This window comes from Gigantopelta aegis, chromosome 3, assembly GCF_016097555.1.
Source record: "Gigantopelta aegis isolate Gae_Host chromosome 3, Gae_host_genome, whole genome shotgun sequence".
Lineage (NCBI taxonomy): Eukaryota > Metazoa > Mollusca > Gastropoda > Neomphalida > Peltospiridae > Gigantopelta > Gigantopelta aegis.
The window spans coordinates 59,917,625-59,938,871 of record NC_054701.1 but is presented as its reverse complement, the minus strand read 5'-3'; the positions used below and the strand labels follow the sequence as shown (position 1 = coordinate 59,938,871).

General features: G+C 35.9%; 1 protein-coding gene across 2 annotated transcripts in view; it reads left to right on the top strand.

Moving 5' to 3' along the window:
* The first annotated feature begins 1,619 nt into the window (after positions 1–1,619).
* The window catches only part of LOC121368340 (TNF receptor-associated factor 4-like), a 78,157-nt gene continuing 58,529 nt past the window's right edge, over positions 1,620–21,247 (top strand). The window contains exon 1 of one of the 2 annotated variants that reach the window (XM_041493029.1): positions 1,620–2,106. In XM_041493029.1, coding sequence (XP_041348963.1) covers positions 1,964–2,106 — 143 coding nt within the window. In that variant the 5' untranslated portion in view covers positions 1,620–1,963. The remainder of the gene's footprint in view (positions 2,107–21,247) is intronic. The other variant, XM_041493030.1, reaches the window with a different exon arrangement.

Sequence of the window (21,247 nt, the reverse complement as noted above, 5' to 3'; positions counted from 1 at the left end):
AACTATTGGCCTACCAGTGTAGTGGTAGCGGCTTGCTTTTTGTAGTAAGAGGGTGCAACTTTAAAAATAGGTCATCTATAGTAATGGTATAGACAGGAACACCCAGATGACCGAAATATATCGCCTTCACTAAACAGAAGGTTTTTCATAAACATAACAACACATATCACAGCCTTTGATCCATCAGTCATCGGGAACCAGTTTGGGCAAGAAAATCCAATCAGAGAATGAATCCACTGAGGGTCTTCGATCTACGACTGGTATATATGAACGGCCGTGGCGTGTGCTGTCTTATCTTGCATATTACACGATTCATAGCTGTATCTAGACCAGGTGTCACGATAACCATACTTTAAACACCATACCGTTAAAATATTAGACAAGTTCTATTCCTTTCATTTGTCTCCCAGCACTCTGATCCATCGAAAGAAAGAAAGAAATGTTTTATTTAATGACACACTCAACACATTTTATTTACGGTTATATGGCGTCAGACATATGGTTAAGGATCACACAGATTTTGAGAGAGGAAACCCGCTGTCGCCACTTCCTGGGCTACTCTTTTCGATTAGCAGCTAGGGATCTTTTATATGCACCATCCCACAGACAGGATAACACATGCCATGGCCTTTGATATACCAGTCGTGGTGCACTGGCTGGAACGAGAAATCTGATCCATCGAAGTCATTAAAAAAGGGTGTTATAAATCTATGTAAATAACTCAGAATGTGTTGTTAAAAAGTAGACCTCGCAAAAATTCTACAAAAACGTTTACCCACCCCCCAACCTCCCAAACCCAACCCAGTCTCTCCTTCCACCAAGCCCTCCCCCCCCATTAATTTGGGGGGGGGGGGGAGTTGCCTTTCTCAGGCCTGTAGGAAGGATATCTGGAGTAGATAGGGCCTCTAGTGTACGAGGGCGACTGTCTTTAGCCATATTCGGCGGGCTCATTAGGCTATTTCTCGTTCCAGCCAGTTCACCACGACTGATATATTAAATGCCGTGGTATGTGCTATCCTGTCTGTACGAAGTGCATATAAAAGATCCCTTGCTGCATTAGAAACAAATGTAGCGGGTTTTCTGTTGACTACGAGTCAGAATTACCAAAAGTTTGACATTCAAAATAGCCGATGATTAATTGATCAATGTGCTCTAGTTAAACAAAACAAATTTTACTTTATTCATAATTTTATTTATTATTTATAAGGAGTAGGATAAAAAAAAAGGAGGGATATTTACATCCTGAACGGGCCTGTTTGTTTCTAATAGTTATTTCCACTTATGTTCAAACACGCTGTACTAGGCACATACCTGGGCAGCTCGGCTATTTCAACGAATGATACTGATAAGGTCCCGTATTAAATATAGCAGGTGTATGCACGCACCTTGGTTAACTTCACTTCCTTATAAAATAGTTCATTGAAAAACATCCCACATAATATGCAAGCAATGACAAATAGGAAATACTACAGGGTGACTAATACCGTAATGGGGTGTTGAATACTTTAATAAATACACGCGTGGGTGTTATTGCTTTCTGAAGTACAGAATCAGCGTATATTTAGGATTACTCGCGAAGTTAGAAACTTTTAATACTGTTCTAACTGCAAGTATTAAATAGGTTAATAATATAATTAGCCCTTTAATAATGGCTCATTTCGATTCAGCTGTTGTCGGCTAGTATGCTACGTGCTTCGATTTATTAAACGTATATGTAACGGGTGAGATAAGCGCTATGGATCACGTGACCCTCAACTTGTCTCGATTGATTTCACCCACACAGCTGTTCGCTGCACGCTCGGTTTTGTCGGAAGCAGACGACACACATTACCTATGATGATTTCGTTTGTGTTTTTCCCGAAGTACGGACTTTCGTGAAGGCGTCACTAACGGGATTTTCGGATAGACTAAGGAAACAGGACAGGACAGGGTGGAAAATTTAATTTTTGTGAATCGAGTAAAGATGCCAGGGTTTGGACTAATATTTTTAAGCAAATTAAGACGGCGATGTTACTGTCTGCTGTGTCGACTTCCTATGAGAGATCCCGTGCAGATCACGTCGTGTGGACACAGGTTCTGTGATGTTTGTCTACAAGAGTATTTAAGGTAAGACTCCTCACCTACACCCCAGTTTGCATTAAACCAAAAACTCCACCGTCAATGCTGGATGGTGTAAGAGAGAAGTGAAAATAGGTGGAGGGTGGAGAGAGAGAGAAGGATGAGATAATTAAAGTTTGTATTGTTCAGCGATACCACTAGAACACATTGATTTATTAATCATCAGCTATTGGATGTCAAACATTTGATAATTTTGACATAATCTTATTAGAGACGAAATCTGCTACATTTTCCCATTAGTAGCAAGGGATCTTGTAAATATCCACCATTCCACAGACAGGATAGCACATACCATGGCCTTTGATATACCAGTTGTGGTGCACTGGATGGAGCAACAAATAGCCCAATAGGCCCACCAACAGGGATCGATCACAGACCAACCACACATCAAGTGCGCACGCACGCACGCACACACACATACCCACACACCCACACACACATACCCACACGCACACACACATACAAACACACACACATACAAACACATTTTCTTGCTTCCTTGTAGGGTGAAAAAAAGGCAATAAGAATATTTTCCTGCTTCTATTTACAGTTAACACTCGAGTGTTTTATTATATTATGGCATTCATATATAATTTTGTTGAAGTTTATATTTAGGGAGGTACCACGGTTAAGAAGAGAATTTTCTTCAAGTTTCTATAATGCTTTCCGTATTTTTTTTCTGAGGAGGGCAACTGCCCTCCCTTACCCCTCCACCAGCTATGGCCCTGACAATTCTCTCCATTCTCAGCTACTCGATTCCTTCTCTACTGAGTCCCACTTTTAATCTCCATAATGTATTAAGGTTCTATTCTTTCTATATTATGTTCTACTTGACACCCTGTTTTGGTCCTGGTCCAGGCTCTTTCCTATCTTCATGTCCGATACTTCTCTTCATTTATGTCCTACCACCCCTATTTCCATAATATCTTTCTCCCTGGTCCTGGTATACTTTCCCCTTAAACCTGCATTAAACCATGTCATCTTCAGTCATACTCCTCTGTTCCATAAGATACAACTTTCATTTGGCATCTCCATCCCTGACAACTAGGTTTTGCTCCTTTGCATTTTTATGGACTTGCTGAGTGTCAGGGTGGTAAAGCGCTCGCTTGATGCATGGTCGGTTTGGGATCGATCCCCGTTGGTGGGCCCATTGACCTATTTCTCGTTCCAGCTAGTGCACCACAAATGGTATATCAAAGGCCGTGGTATGTGCTATCCTGTCTAGGATGGTGCATATAAAAGAACCCTTGTTGCTAATCAAAAAGAGTAGCCCATGACGTGGCGACAACAGGTTTCCTCTCTCAATATCTGTGTGGTCCTTAACCATATATCTGATGCCATATTACTGTAAATAAAATGTTGAGTGCGTTGATAAAAAACAACAATTCCTTCCTTCTTTTTCTTGCTGAGTGTCAGAGGTGCTCCACTATTTTTCTTGACTATGGATGGCATATAAATAGTGCTTAACTTGATTTTTAATAGATCATTATCCTACTCCTGTCTACTGTGCCCTACTCCTTTCCCAATTCTTGTCCTACATCTGTTTTACATTTGTCATATTCCCTTTTCACATCTCATATCCTTCTTTCATACCTGTGATATTCCTCTGTGATATTGCTCTACTCTCCTGGGGACCTAATTCACAAAGCATCCTCTTTGCAAGTTTTTTTAGCATTGCATTGCGAGATCGCAAAGTTGCGAGAATTTAGTGAATTAGGCTCCTGGTCCCTTCCCAACTACTTTCCAATTCTTTACCACTGGTTGGATATCCCTCTCTCCATCCTGTTGGATATCCCCATCCTGTTGGATATCCCTCTCTCCATCCTGCTGCTCTTTTTGCCATCTCCATCTTCCCCTCATGTTCTTCTGCACAAGATCCCCTTTCCTACCCATTCCATCCACTGTCCTACTAATTCTTCTCCAACATATTTTATTCCTTCCCATTTCCATATATCCTGTTTACGTCCTCTCTAACTGGTCCTATTTCTCCCCACTGTCTGGCATTTCTCATGTCCTATTCCTTATATATATACTGCATACTAGCTCCATGAAATCAGTGTAACACTTACCTTTATCTAAGTGTGCTATGTTTATACAAATAATTTTTTTTTCTGTATGGTTTAGTGACCCCAAAACCAAATATGGTAGTGCTAGGGTTGGGGTGACTATTGCCGTCAGTTTTATTATTGCAATAGTATTGTGAATTTTTAAATCGCTTGATAACAGTATTATGAATAGATATTTCACAAAACTATTTACCTTGAGCAGTTATCCATACATATTGAATGACTGAGGTAAATAGGTTTGCAAAATATATATTCATATTATACTATGTATGTGTGTGTGTGTGTGTATGTGTGTGTGTGTGTGTGTGTGTGTGTATGTATGTAGGTAGGTAGGTAGGTAGGTAGGTAGGTATGTATGTAGGTATGTGTATTTGTTTGTAATAATGTCACTAGGTAGTGAAATCATGCATTGGTTGTAGATCATATTTGACTATGCATACTATCGAAACTATCAATAGTTGAACAAACAATTGCAATAGTTATCAATAGTTCAGTTAACTATCGATGCATTGCTATCGAGGCACTTACTATTGCAACATATTGATAGTCTGATGTATTGTTACACCACTAGTCCTGATAATATAGTCATGCTCAGTGTTTGCCTCAAAAGGCGAGTGATAATTTCTGCTTCCCTCCACACTTGCCTGGAAAATGTTAGGAGAGTGACAAACTGATCTTATTGCAATAAATGTTTTTATTAATGATATTTGAAATTTCTTGTGATTGCTCGCCTAGCATCTAGGACCATAGCTAGGATTGTGTGTGTGTGTGTGTGTGTGTGTGTGTGGAGGGGGTGGGGGCAGATGAATTCTATTCATATTTAAAACTCAAGCGGTTAATGAGGATTTTTTTTAAGTTTCTGTTATTTTTACCAGATTCTTTTGAGGAGGGGGTGGAGGGGGGTGGGGAGCTGCCCCCTTATACCCACTAGCTACAGCTCTGGCATCATTTCAGGAAAGTGCTCTTCAGCTTACCTTGATGTACTTATGGCAAAGACTGTTGAAGGTTAAACATTGTAAATATGTGCATATGAATACTTTTACATGTAGGGCTATATATTACAATAGTAATAATTGACATAGATACATGAAAATATAAATTTTTATGATATATGGGGTTAAAAATAAAGCTGAAAATAAAACCCCCGAAAAAGTTAAAGGGCAGGAAGGAAGGAAAGAAAGAAGAAAGAAAGGTAGAAGGAAAGAAAATGTTTTTAAACCAATTTAATTAAATTGTTTGAATTTACTCAGTGCCACTAAAAATATGTGATTAATCAGGAACTATATACATTTATGTAAATTTAGTTACCATTAGTTCAAACATGTATGTACACTGTATGCTTCGGATGTACGAAGCCTGGGTTGTTTTTAAACGCAGGTGTTTAAACATTCATAAATACATGTACCGGTAGTTTCATTCATGTAAATCTAAAACAGGCTTTGTAACTTCGGCCGATATTTAAACAGATTTACAGACACTGTTACTCTTGTATATTTTGCAGTTTAAAGTATTGAAAAAATATATAGAACGACAGAAGTATTCAGTCAAGTTAAAGATACCAGTTTTTTCTTAAACCAGTTTCTATTTTTGAAGCTCAAACTGTAATTTAATGATAATGTTAACTGCAGACATGCTTTTACTCTGCTTACTCTTAATGGGGTTGTTTTGTCTGTGAGCTCAGAGCTGCTCCAAGTACAAACTGTCAAAACGTACAGATCTGGTCAGCTACTGTAACAATATCTTAATTCCAATCAGGCTATCTCCAGCATGATGCTACTAAATTGGACAGTCTTCTCCAGCCACAATTTGGCTCTGGTCCCTTTTAGCAGTGTGGGATGGCTCAACTGACCATTTAATTAATGGGGCAAAGATGGAATCTGACAGTTTTAAGATGGCATATTAAGATTGGTTATAACAAGCTGAACTTAGATAATCCATCATGGATGTGCTATTGATTGAAATGATAATTTTGTTTTTGTTATGACTGAAAAGCTATCAGGGTGTATGGAAAACACTAAATAACGGTGACTAGTTTGGTTTGTTCCTTGTTTAAGTTTGTTTTTCATTTTAAAAGAAAATTTCAATGTGTGATATGCATGCAGAGCATAATAGAACAATCTTTTTGTCTTAGTGTTGAGTTATGGCTATTTTTCCATCGTAGTGTTTGGTCATCTAGTAGTCAGCCATGTCCAACTTGAAACAAACTAAATGTTATACTTCTGTAGTGGGTGGCATGCAGGCAGAAATTTGTGGCAGCTACTGCATGATGCCATCTATTTTTCTTGCTAATAATAGTAAAATAATATATATTATAAAACTAGATATACCATATACTGTTCTCAAACAGCCTCCTACTTTCAAAGATAATAACACTGAATAGTCTTGGTTATGTTTAGAGTTTTTATAATTGCCTTTAACTCTTGATGGCTTTTTATATATTTTTTTATGGGTGTTCGCCAAGTGTTGATCTGAAATGTGGAATGTACATTGTGTATTCCTGCAATCCCAGCTATGTACACTTGACACTGTCTAAAGTGGATCCATGTGGCATCAGCAGAATGTGTTGAATTATATACAGAGCTGGATTACACAGGTTTTGCAATGCTCACCAGAGGTGGATCTAGGGGGGCCCCAGGGACCTGCCCCCCCCCCCCCTACATTTTGTGACAGTTATAATTTTATTTTATATTAATTTTCATTTTTTTATGATCCCCTCCAAACCTCCCCCAAAGTTCCCTTGGCATTCCGCCTCATGTCACTGGGGACCCCCTAAATGTATTTTCTGGATCCGCCACTGCTCACATTTAGAAACATACACTTTACCTGGTTTACACATCATGTTAGTCTGACAATAAAAGTACTGCCACCCATCCATCAGGTAAAATGAACTCTAGTGTTTGTCTACAGAATAATTCCTGGCATTATTGTCAGGTGCAAAAACTATCACTTTCATTGCTTACAGGAGTTTCAGGATTTGTTTTGTTTATACATGAATAAATACACAAAGATGTTGTTGACGTATTGTTGACATCAGTAAAGTGTGTGGTGTTGACACTGATTCAGCTGTTCAGTAACAAACACGTCTCAAGTAGCTCTTTCACACCGGTACTTAACATTTCGTGCACATTTTCTGCAGTTTCTGACATCTCCGCTTTGAACCTGTCTCTTTCTGCTCTGTGTGTGGAACAGATCTTCTTGCCCTCCTGTTGTTTGTCTCTGTCCCTTATCAAAGGTGACTTCCTGCAATGGGTCAAACTGCTGTAACCTCCTGACATTCAAAAACACATGCGTTTTCACTTTAGTTATATCTAGGTAAGTCAATGCACTGTTCTGATAGTTTAATCAGAAAACATTGCATTCTCTGGCTAGGTTACAACACACATGGTGTGATAAAACCATTTTGCAGGGTATCTCTCTAAGATTTGATTTAAAACACATTTAACCTTCTCTGGCAAAGTTAGCTTCACTTAACACAAAAATTGAAAATGTTTTATTTTTAACATAAAAAATTTAAGTCTCAAAATGGGTGACATGTTTTCCTAACCTCAAGATATAAAAAATTATTAATTGGATATCCTCTTCCCCACCCTCGTTAAACTGTTTTTTAATTAAAACTGAAGTACAGATTTAAAAAACATTTCATTGTACACACAATAAATTTCGTTTTTAATTTACATGTAAATTATATGATTCTGTAAATTATAAGAATATTTAATTTTGATACATGTAAATGGTATGTTTGTGTCCTTTGTCAGTTTGTGTTGAATATTCACAGATGAAACAACTGTAAAACTCTTTTTTTTAATTGGTCAAGTGGGAGTGGAAGAATTTCGAAGAATGTGTAAATGAATAATATTACAAAACTGACTACTTTCTCAGGCCATGCTGTGTGTATCTGGAGGGTCATCAGGTGCATAGTGTTCATTAATCAAATACACATGTAGCTCACCTTGTTTGGTGAACAACAAGCAATTGTAAACTCCTACAATACATGTATGTGTCCCATGAACATGTAGGTCTCGGTTTTTTCTTTGAAGTCAGCTTTAAAGCTTCTCTGCAGTCCCCTGACTACTACTGCCAATCTTTTAGATAAACATGGGCTTGAGGAGACCATTTAACATTTTGTGTACTAATTGCTCTGCCCCGGGTGAAGGTTGATATTACAGTTAGGTGAATGTATAGATACAGAGATAGGTGTTACGTACAGTAAACAGATATACATCTGTGAAAGTTGCCCAGAAGCATGTAAACACACAGAGTTGTAATTAGTTTTATATATTAATCTGTGTGGTCTGTAGTGGTCACAAAGCCATTCACTTGGTGCTGATCTCACCAAGATGATTGAAAACAATCTGTGGTGATGTCATTTTTACACACTTGTGGTAATTAATGTCAAGCACTAGTTATTGCTATTTTAAGTAATAATAAAAAAAAAAATTATATTTTTAATTTTAAACAGGCAAGTTTCTTCCAATAATAATGATGATGATTTAATTTATTTTCGTGTTTGCATCAAACTGAAGTTCAAGTATGATGCCCTTGGTAAATAACTCGGTTGCATGGGTGACCTGTTTGTTCATGACAGCAATTTATCTTAGTTTAAGAGAGGAAACCTGCTGATACCATATGAGATATTCCTACTGATTAAGAATTTTTTTTTTTATATGCACTCCCACAAACAGGATAGCACATACCAATACAGGGTGCAAAGCAGCACTTTGTATTTACTCGTCATTTGGCTGGTAAATGAAAAAAAAAAAATCACTAGCTAACTTGGGATTATTACATGTCAGGCAACATATTAATATGGATATACTTCAATAATTGTGGTTAATAAAGCATTCAAAAGTTCAAAACATCTCAATCGTTGAATTGGCAAAAACTCTTTCTTTTAATATCCACAATCCTAAACTGGGAGTTTATGTTTAAAGTTTTTATTGTCAATTACTGTATTATATGATTGATATTGTAAATTAAGATTTATGTTTTAATGACAGTTAGGTGCTGACAAAATAATCTACTCTTTTATAAATTTTAATATCCATCGTAGAATTTTACTCCCTTAGGTGAGTGTTTTACTCTCAGTATGGTGCCCTGACCATTGACTTTGATATAGCCCTTATGAAACATTGACCCTAGCCGAGCACTCATTCTAGGTTTAAACTGGTATTAGGATACAAACCCTGTATTTACGAGCCTTAACCCAGATCACTGTATTTTAAACGTTTGCAATATGCTGAATTTATCACCATGCAGGCATCTTTATTGTTATTGTTTAGAAAAGTAGCAGCTTTAAAACAAGTTTCTCTTACACACAAACACAAATATCACACCACTGTACTAATGTTACAGAAGACGCAAAGATGTAACATGCATGTGCAGGTAAGAAAGTCAACTGTAAACAGCACAAAGCTTTTTTTAATCCTTTTTTGTAACATAGCACATAAGCTCTATCTTTAAGACAGTCACTGATGGTTGTGATACAATGTATTTTCAATGTTGACATTTCATGTCCCCATTTCACATAACCTTGCATATACTCTAAATATAGGCACAATATTATCAAATGCAATGTCATCATCTCTGACCCATTCCCAGGTCTGTTCAGTTAACATATTAGACAATGAGTCATACTATTGTCTTGTAAAACATACACACACACACACACACACGCACACGCACACGCACACATATATGTACATCAATTCCCTAATAATTACTGGTTTACTATATATAGAAGGTGTGCTTTAAAAAAAAAAAAAAAAAAAAAAAGTTTTAAAAGTTAAAAACATTTATACAGATGATTAGCTAAAAATACTTAATTGATGGTTAAATAAACTTTATTTACAAAGAAGTTAAAAGGGTTTAAACAAAGGGTTAAAACAGGTTAGATCAGAGTCAGTGATCCCATGTAATAAATGAGTTGCAACTACCATAGTCCTAAATAAAAATAAGAACACGAGCATTGTGTCAGCTCTAAATTAAGCTGGAGTCAGTATTAAGTAACCATCTAAGTATATACATGTATCAAAATGTAGCCCTCAAGAGGTATTGGTTTGATACATGTTACTCTATACTGGATTAGATTTGAAGGAATAAAATGTGATCTGTTTAAGATGGAAGTAGATAGCACTTGAAGACATCTGACTAAATGTGTCAACAATCATTCCTTCCTTCCATGTGCTTCTTTCACATGTGCTTATATTTAAAGGTCAGTAATAAAAGGTAAAGATAGTTCTAGAGCTGATGTCAAATAAGAGTATTTTTAAAAATATAAATATCATCAGACATATGAGATCATGTGCCAGAAAACATACGGTATGTTTGTGATATATGACAAGTGAGTACTTGTGGCTTAAAATTATGATCATCTATGTTCAGTTTTATTACTTTTTAAAATAGGCATTTAAGCACTAATGTTATATACAAAACTTCCTAGACTTATTTTCTTTTAAGTACCATTTTAAAGGGTTTTGTTTTGTATGTAAATTTGTATGTATTTTGATACATCAGATTACCAAACCAAGGACATGTATTTGAAGATTTTTGCTTGGGAATAATTCTCCAGAGCACAGGTGATCAGCAGTAACATGTTATCAGTTATTGACACATCCACTTCATGTCAGATAAGATTTAAATGTGGGGAGCTCCAGACATTGTAAGTTTATTTTACTAGACATTTAGATTTTGTTTATTATATTTTGTTTTCTTGCAATTTAAAACGAACATATTGATCTCTTGCAGTATAGTGCTACATTTAAATTCAACTTGTAAATTTATATATTAAAACTGAATATTGAAAATATAAATGCTTTTGAGTTGAGTTTTCATCTCTTTACAAATGAACTAGTAGTAAGTGTCATATGACATCTGTCTGTGTAATACTAATAGAGATGGAATTGATTGTAAGTTTTAAATTTGTTCATGCATGGACATTGCAGTGTTGATTTTGCTTGCCCTATAAAGCTCATATTCACCAAAATAGCTTTATTTTCTTAATGCTAGTAGTAATTAATACATTCTCCCATTAAATTTTCATGTCAAATAATCAATTATTGAAGCTTTCTTTGACTAAGCCAGATCCTCGTGGATTATTACAAACAATGATCATGTAATCATGAAACTACGCCTGTATCATGTTACTCTAGCAGATGATGTTCAAGGCTAGCATTTGATGGCATCAATATTTTAGAAACATATAGATTAGATGCTGTTTCGCATCCTTCAAGTTACTTTTATTCCTACATCTCATAAATTTTTCAAAGATTTAATGTCTCTCAAGGATTTAACAGTGTTTGATCATTTGATAATGTCTTCATTAAAATATGTTTATCTATTTATGCCCAGCATCAAGATCTTGGGTTTTTGATAGAAAGGTGTGTTTTATAATCTAACCTACCATTTCAACAGTAGATCAGTAAACAATTTTTATCATTGTTTATTACTGAAACAAAGAAAGAAGGAAGAAAACAAGATATGAACATCTAGGCTGAACAGAACTAGGCCTACGTTGAAGTGGTTTTTTGGTTTGTATGCACTCCACAAGTCTGGTAGGTGGGGTCAACAATTTGCTCAGGTTACTGTTAAAGCCCAAGGGCATCTTGTTAATTAATGGAGTTACTTTTTTAAAGGTTGGTCCCATATATATATACTGATAATAAAAAAATAAGGGATTACACCAACACTAATGGTAAAGTGTGACTACAACAAAATTGTTCACCCATTGTGTCTTGAAGTCAACCCCACACCACTGACATTCAATCCACATTACAATTTTGTATTTAATATACAGGCATTACGACACAAAAAGTGAATTGAATTTGGTGTTCCCTTATTTCTTTGTTTCAGTATATGCTAGCTTTCACTGTTACAGTGATGAATTCAGCTGAGTGCCAATATTAATACTTTTTTTCATAAATATTTAATGTAAACAATCAATTACTATTTTTTTCCCTGTTTCTCTTATTCAAATTGATCTAGCATTCCTGTAGTTACATGATCCATGCCAGAATAATGTTGTAACACTTGCAGACTGGAAACATAATGAGGAACGTAAATATTTAATACATTTGTGAAATAAACTAAACAAAGAATGTATATCAGTCTAGCTTAAGAAAAGTAATTATGAAATAGACTTTACCCGTATATAACTCATGCATATTCATCTTACATGCACCTTATAAAATAATTACTTTTGTAATTTGTTAGAAAATCTGTATTGATTCTGATTGGAATATAATTAGATCAGACAGTTCACGATAGGTTGCATTATTGCATGTACACAATAGCATGATTCTGCCTAGGAGTGCATAGTGGAAATAATATATAGGTTGCATTATTACATGTACACAGTAGCACGATTCTGCCTAGAGTGCATAGTGGAAATAATATATAGGTTGCATTATTGCATGTACACAGTAGCACGATTCTGCCTAAGAGTGCATAGTGGAAATAATATATATGTTGCATTATTACATGTACACAGTAGCACGATTCTGCCTAAGAGTGCATAGTGGAAATAATATATAGGTTGCATTATTACATGTACACAGTAGCACGATTCTGCCTAAGAGTGCATAGTGGAAATAATATATAGGTTGCATTATTACATGTACACAGTAGCACGATTCTGCCTAAGAGTGCATAGTGGAATTAATATATAGGTTGCATTATTACATGTACACAGTAGCACGATTCTGCCTAGAGTGCATAGTGGAAATAATATATAGGTTGCATTATTACATGTACACAGTAGCACGATTCTGCCTAAGAGTGCATAGTGGAAATAATATATAGGTTGCATTATTACATGTACACCGTAGCACGATTCTGCCTAAGAGTGCATAGTGGAATTAATATATAGGTTGCATTATTACATGTACACAGTAGCACGATTCTGCCTAGAGTGCATAGTGGAAATAATATATAGGTTGCATTATTACATGTACACAGTAGCACGATTCTGCCTAAGAGTGCATAGTGGAAATAATATATAGGTTGCATTATTACATGTACACAGTGGCACGATTCTGCCTAAGAGTGCATAGTGGAAATAATATATAGGTTGCATTATTACATGTACACAGTAGCACGATTCTGCCTAAGAGTGCATAGTGGAAATAATATATAGGTTGCATTATTGCATGTACACAATAGCACGATTCTGCCTAAGACTGCATAGTGGAAATAATATATAGGTTGCATTATTACATGTACACAGTAGCACGATTCTGCCTAAGAGTGCATAGTGGAAATAATATATAGGTTGCATTATTGCATGTACACAGTAGCACGATTCTGCCTAGAGTGCATAGTGGAAATAATATATAGGTTGCATTATTGCATGTACACAGTAGCACGATTCTGCCTAAGAGTGCATAGTGGAAATAATATATAGGTTGCATTATTGCATGTACACAGTAGCACGATTCTGCCTAAGAGTGCATAGTGGAAATAATATATAGGTTGCATTATTGCATGTACACCGTAGCACGATTCTGCCTAAGAGTGCATAGTGGAATTAATATATAGGTTGCATTATTGCATGTACACAGTAGCACGATTCTGCCTAGGAGTGCATAGTGGAAATAATATATAGGTTGCATTATTACATGTACACAGTAGCACGATTCTGCCTAGAGTGCATAGTGGAAATAATATATAGGTTGCATTATTGCATGTACACAGTAGCACGATTCTGCCTAAGAGTGCATAGTGGAAATAATATATATGTTGCATTATTACATGTACACAGTAGCACGATTCTGCCTAAGAGTGCATAGTGGAATTAATATATAGGTTGCATTATTGCATGTACACAGTAGCACGATTCTGCCTAAGAGTGCATAGTGGAAATAATATATAGGTTGCATTATTACATGTACACAGTAGCACGATTCTGCCTAAGAGTGCATAGTGGAAATAATATATAGGTTGCATTATTGCATGTACACAGTAGCATGATTCTGCCTAGAGTGCATAGTGGAAATAATATATAGGTTGCATTATTACATGTACACAGTAGCACGATTCTGCCTAGAAAAAAAGAAAGAAGTGTTTTATTTAACGACGCACTCAACACATTTTATTTACGGTTATATGGCGTCAGACATATGGTTAAGGACCACACAGATTTTGAGAGGAAACCCGCTGTCGCCACTACATGGGCTACTCTTCCGATTGGCAGCAAGGGATATTTTATTTGCGCTTCCCACAGGCAGAATAGCACAAACCATGGCCTTTGTTGAACCAGTTATGGATCACTGGTCGGTGCAAGTGGTTTACACCTACCCATTGAGCCTTGCGGAGCACTCACTCAGGGTTTGGAGTCGGTATCTGGATTAAAAATCCCATGCCTCGACTGGGATCCGAACCCAGTACCTACCAGCCTGTAGACCGATGGCCTGCCACGACGCCACCGAGGCCGGTATTCTGCCTAGAGTGCATAGTGGAAATAATATATAGGTTGCATTATTACATGTACACAGTAGCACAATTCTGCCTAGGAGTGCATAGTGGAAATAATATATACCTAGTTGTGAAATTGATGACTTTATTATGCTGACATAAGACATGTATTACAAGTGATAATCGGCAGCAATAGGAAGGAAGGAAATGTTTTATTTAATGACGTCCTCTACACATTGTTTTTATGGTTATATGGTGTCGGACATATAGTTAAGGACCACACAGATATTGAGGCAGGAAACCCACTGTCACCACTTCATGTGCTACTCTTTTTCAATTAGCAGCAAGGAATCTTTTATATGCACCATCCCATAGGCAGGATATCACATACCACAGCCTTTGATGTACCAGTCATGGTACACTGGCTGGAGTGAGAAATAGCCCAATGGGCCCACCGACAGGGATCGATCACAAACCGACCGCACATCAAGCTTTACCACTGCGCTACGTCTTGCCCCTCGGCAACAATAATGCCAGTTAGCCACACCAGCACCAACCACCTCTGGCAGAACCCTGCAGTAAATATATATATAAGATTAAAGTGGGTTTTATTTTTTTAAAGATACCACTAGAGCACATTGATCTCAATGGCTATTGGATGTGAGACATTTTATAATTCTGACAATATATAGTATATACCATACAGTATTTAAGGTACCCTTCCACTCATCTAAACTAATGGATATTTATTATATGCTTATAACGACATTTGGTCTAGATAGAAAAAAATCTCATTTTCCCACATAGGTTACTCTTTCCAGCTAACAGCAATAGCTATTTTATGTGCATTCTTACAGTCAAGACAACACATACCATTAATATATCAGATGAATTATAATTATATAGTATCCCAGTCTCCACTGTTAAATTATTAAAATTATTCATAAAAATTATTTTATTCTGAAATTTAAAAAATGTCATGTTGAGGGTCACAAGGGCTATTTTAAGTTTGCCAATTTCCATGTATATTTTTTGCCAGTGAAGTACTTTCCTGTGGACCATTTATCATTGTTTTAATTAAGTAGGCTACTATCTGGATAAAATAAAGATTGATATTTACAATACACATTTACAGGCGCACTACCACTGAAGTGTATTTGGAATGCTGTTCTAGCTGTCCTGTATTTTTCACATTAATCCACGTGGTATACCTGTTGACTAAGCTCGATGCCATTTCTCTATTAAAGAGAAAATTATTTTGTTGCCCAATGTCGCCAGTCTTGTACCTTAATACCCATGTCTTTTCACTTGACCTTCCGTTGATTTGCAATAAAGATGTTTAATTTACAGTAGTTAATAGTTTATGTAATGGAAGCTGTCTGTATGGACTGCTGTGAGCTTGTGCTTTTATGGTACCATCAAAGTAAAGGTACTCCAAATAATGTGCATGGTCTGGTGGTTAACGGGTAGTAGGTTTGTGGGTTTCATTTATCACAAAACCATAAATGTTTGCCAGTTAGTGTCTTTGTTGTTAACCCTTCAGACTTAAAGCTGGTGGTAGGTACTGGTTTTTTCTTATTTGTTTGTTGTTGGGTTTTTTCACATCCCAGAATCGGCTTCAACCCAAAGAAAGTTTTACTGGCTCAAGTTGGAGGAGTAAAGGCACTTTTCTCTCGTTGACCAGCAACCACTATAACCGTTAACCTACTAGACAGACAGACCAGATAGCTGAGGTATACTTGTCTAAGACAGTGTGCTTGAACCTTAGTTGATGTAAGCCCATTTCCCCAACAAAACCCCACCACCAGTCACATATTTAAGACTAATTACAGTCATCTGATATAAAATGGGTGGTGTTGTTAAACAGAAATATTTTTATAGTGATATTAAACTGTAAGATACATAATCTTGACTTGATTAATGTAAAGTAAACAGCTTACTGGGTTTATTGATGTTTAAAGGTAATAAAACTAAGAAATAAATCAATGCTTGAATCTAGATGAAAATGATACTGTTGTTGTTTTTGTCTAAAGTAATGCCATACGCAGAACAATGCTTATGAATTTAGTTCTAAAAGGCATTGACCGATTGTTTTTAATTAACTACTTATCTCAATGCTGATGTGTATAAAACCAACAGATAAATCTAGTGAGATCAAAGGAATAGCTTAAAGATTTTTTCTATTATAAGCCATCCTTTAATGTAATGATAGTTTTACTTAAATTCTGTCTTATTGCATTACTGTATTTTTCAATTTATAAAAAGTGGAGATTTATCACAAAATTAATTATATGTGACAAAGGAAATTTAAGTAATACCTTGGAAGTTTGACCATGCAGCCATGACTTTCAGTAGTTGCAGGCCTTTACAAACGGGTTGGTGTGGGGTATGGTATTGCCACCATGACTCAAAGACAGTACAATTTTTTTGTGGTTCTATGTCTATATAATAAACATGCACAAACACATGCATGCACATGCATGCGCTCACACACACACACACATATGCACACACACATACACATACACATGCACACACACACACTCACACACATGGAAATCAGGGTTATGATTAATTTGTAATAAGAATATAGGGTTACTTGGTTACAAAAACAATATATGATATATCAACCTGTAATTCTCCTCAGTCTCAGTATAGTCAATCTATTCTTAAAAAACTAAATTTAATGTTACTGCAGAAAAGTATGTTCACATTCTGTTGGTAGTCATTAAAACAGTAATAACCTTTGAAATAGCTGAAAATTGTAATCTAAAACATTGTTATTTCGTTCTTCAGATGTGAAAACCACCAAAACATTTGAGGCCACCAAAGTTCTTCATGAGTCCTAGACTTCAAATATATTTGGGGGCGGGTTGTAGCCCAGTAGTAAAGCATTTGCTTGATGTGTGGTCAGTCTGGGATCGATTCCAGTCAGTGGGCCCATTTGGCTATTTCTTGTTCCAGCCAGTGCTCCACAACTGGTGTAACAAAGGTCGTGTATGTACTATCCTGTCTGTTGGATGGTGCATATAAATGATCCCTTGCTGCTAATCGAAAAGAGTAGCCCATGAAATGGCGACAACGGGTTTCCTCTCAATATGTGTGTGATCCTTAACCATATGTCTGATGCCATATAACTGTAAATAAAATGTGTTGAGTGCGTCGTTAAATAAAACATTTCCTTCAAATATATTGCTACTCTATCATGTCTATCATTTTGTCTTGGTGACAGTCCATCATTTATTAATGCTTTTCAAACGTGGTGAATTAAGTCATGCATAACAAAGGTAGTATGTATATATAATAACTTAGCATATTGAAATGGTCTGTTTATCACACACAGCGTACTAGTACTTTTAAGATGGTCTAACCATATAAATGTATACCTATGTACTTTATTAAAGAACAATGTTCCGTTTAAAATCTTTTGTGAATTTAACATACAATCTCACAGGTATTAAATTTAATACAGCTGCATAACGTATGAGGAATGCAATTCTAAACAAATCTCAAGAATATAGAATGCTTTGATTTAAACATGTTTGAGCTTATAAACATCTTCGAACCATAGGGGGTATCATCAAATTAATGGGTGCATACTCATAAACACCTTATTTGATAACACAGCAGGCAAACTGCTGAATTCAATAAGAAAGAAGGGTAATCACTTTGTATTAAATGTTTGATCGATATATTTGAGAATAACATTATAACAGTAAGTTGGTATCTTAATATTAGAACTGAGCTCGATATCAGACATGTTTAGACACACTGGGAACAATCAATACCTATTCTGTATACATTCAGTTACCGTAAATGATCTGTAAAGGATATCCTTGCTTCCACTTTAGTGCATGATATTGCAAGCATGAAGTCGGCGCCTGCCAATTTAATGCACTGTTTACAGAGATCAGATTGTAATTGTCAAATTGTAGTTCATACAGTATATTCTCATAAAAACATTATGGCGTTACCTTTGTAAAAGCTGGATGTTAATGCAATCAGTGGTAGAATACTTGCGTGAATTACAATGCATAGGTAACATGATCAATCACCCAAATTAATGTTTTTGGTATTATTTCTTTTTAACATACAATTTCTATTTCATGCACAAACACAGTTATAAACATTGTATTTCGGCAAATATTTACTATCATTTAACAGAATATTTGCAAATTTTTGTATGCCATACTATAAAACCTGTATTATTGGAAATGGAATTTGTCAAGATATGAAATGGAAAATGATCCCCTCTGTTTCCTATCCCAACCAGTGGCCTACATCTAGTTCATCAAAGGTCAAGGTATGTATTGTCCTGCCAAATGGATGTGCACATACAAAATCCCTTACTGCTTTTTCAGTGGAAAATGTAAAATATGCTAATCATAAAAAGTGCATCATATGTGTTGTCCTATCTGGGAAAATGTAAAACATGTACCTTGTTGCTAATCACAAAGAGTATCTAGTCTATGAGGCAATCGATTTTTTATTATTTCTAAAAGGACCATGTGTTTGTTACCTCATTGAATGAATGAATATTTAACAAAACCCCAGCTTTTTTGGTGTCAAATAATGGTAAATGAGTAAATGGTCAGCTCATGGCTACTGATTACACACATTGCTTTCTTTTCCCTTCAACTTTATTTGCTGTATGTCTGCATGATATATCGGATGAGAAAAGAAATGGATTTGTATGATGACACCTCAGTACATTTTAAGCTGGCTATTTAGTGTCTAAAATGCAGTTACCGTAACACTTGATCTGTGTCTAAATATGCAGTTATTACCTATGCTTTCGGTTTCATTTGGTTGTGGACATTTTTCAACATGGGTGTAAGACAGGAAGAAGTACTAGCTGTCGCTATACTTGTATAGACCAATAGCTTTTAAAGAACATAAAGAGCTTCTAAGAGAAGTATAGACTCAACATAATAATAAACAGTTAGTCACTTAGTGTCAGTATCTAGACTTTGTGTCTTCTGTTGTTTCACAGCCCCCAGTGTTACCGATACCGGTTAGACTGCACGTCTGTCTCAAGTGTTCTACACCTGTTTGTAGGTGTGTTTCACCCAAGAGAATATACCTGCTTATCAAAGATATCTGCGTCTCTTTGATCTGTTAATTATGTTCTATTACATCACTGTTGTGTCTGGTAATACATCATTCATAGTTATTAGTAGATCTATTAGTGTCTGTCTGTTACATTGCAGCCCTTAGTATTAAGAATGTTTGGTGATGACACTAAATCTTTGATTGCCCTAAATTGACAAATGTTTTATCATAGTGCTAAAGCTTTAACAACTCTTTAGAATTGGGATTATTTTAGCCATGGTCCTAAAAACCTTCTTTCTTTCTTTTTTTTCTAATAGTAAATTATATTAAGCACCATAAATCAATTATTTTTTTCTAGTTAAGTCGTTGAACCTATGCCATGTTAACTACTCTCCTGCCTTTGAGAAATTACACATAAAAGATCCCATAATGCTGCTCATAAAATATGTAGTGGGTTTCCTCTTAAGACTGTATGCGTCACAATGATCTTATGTTTAAAATACAATAGCTGGTGATTATTTATAATTAAACAATGTTGTTCAACAAAACAACTTACAAACTGAAGCCTTTGCATGTGGACATAAAAAGGCTATTTTCATGTAAGTGGTGTGGTGGGTGGGCGGGGACCGCCCAAACAAGTTCAATCAATGAAGCTTTACGTTTTGTGTAGTTATCACTAATAAAATGGAATATATATTCGCTCAAATGTCCGCCTCCATGTGTACACACCTGTGAGCCTGTATGTCTGTCTGTGTGTACATTTTCAAGTTGATTTCTGACACCTCACATATCATTTTCACTGTGAATGTGTTTACTTAATGAGGGTGTTTACTCCGGTCAAGTACATAAGATAATGCACATACACAGAACATAAAATAGTGTACATACTTTACCATGTAACAGGAACATCAATATCCATGAACGTTAAATATTTAAGCACTGTATTTACCTGTGTTCCTACAATAAATTGAATTTTATTGTAATGCTTTGCTGATTAACTTTTATTCTTCAAAGCAATAGGTTGTAGCAGAAAGTGTGAATGAAATGTTATATCAACACTGAAGGTCTGATAGCAGATCTATGTATGTCAGCACATGCACATGTTAAACTGATCAAACTGGTCAAACTCAATATTTGACTTTTGTCATATGTCGTCAGACTGCTTGCAATATGTACCATGCTATGTTCTCTATGACACATGCTACTTATATTGCTCAAGGGATGGGTGGTAAAGCGCTCGCCTGATGCACGGTTGGTCTGGGATCGATCCCCGTTGGTGGGCTCACTAGGTTATTTTTCCTTCCAGCCAGTGCACCACACCTGGTATATCAGAGACTCTGGTATGTGCTATCCTGTCTGTGGGATGATGCATATAAAATATCCTTTGCTACTAATAGCAAAATGTAGCGGGTTTCCTCTCTAAGACTATATGTCAAAATTACCAAAGGTTTTGACATCCAATAGCTGATGATTACTAAATCAATGTGCTCTAGTGGTGTCGTTAAACAAAACAAACAAACTTTAACTGTCCTCAGTCTGCTCACAATATGTACGATGCAATGTCCTCTACTACGCATGTAGAATATTGCTCAAAGACTGACTTT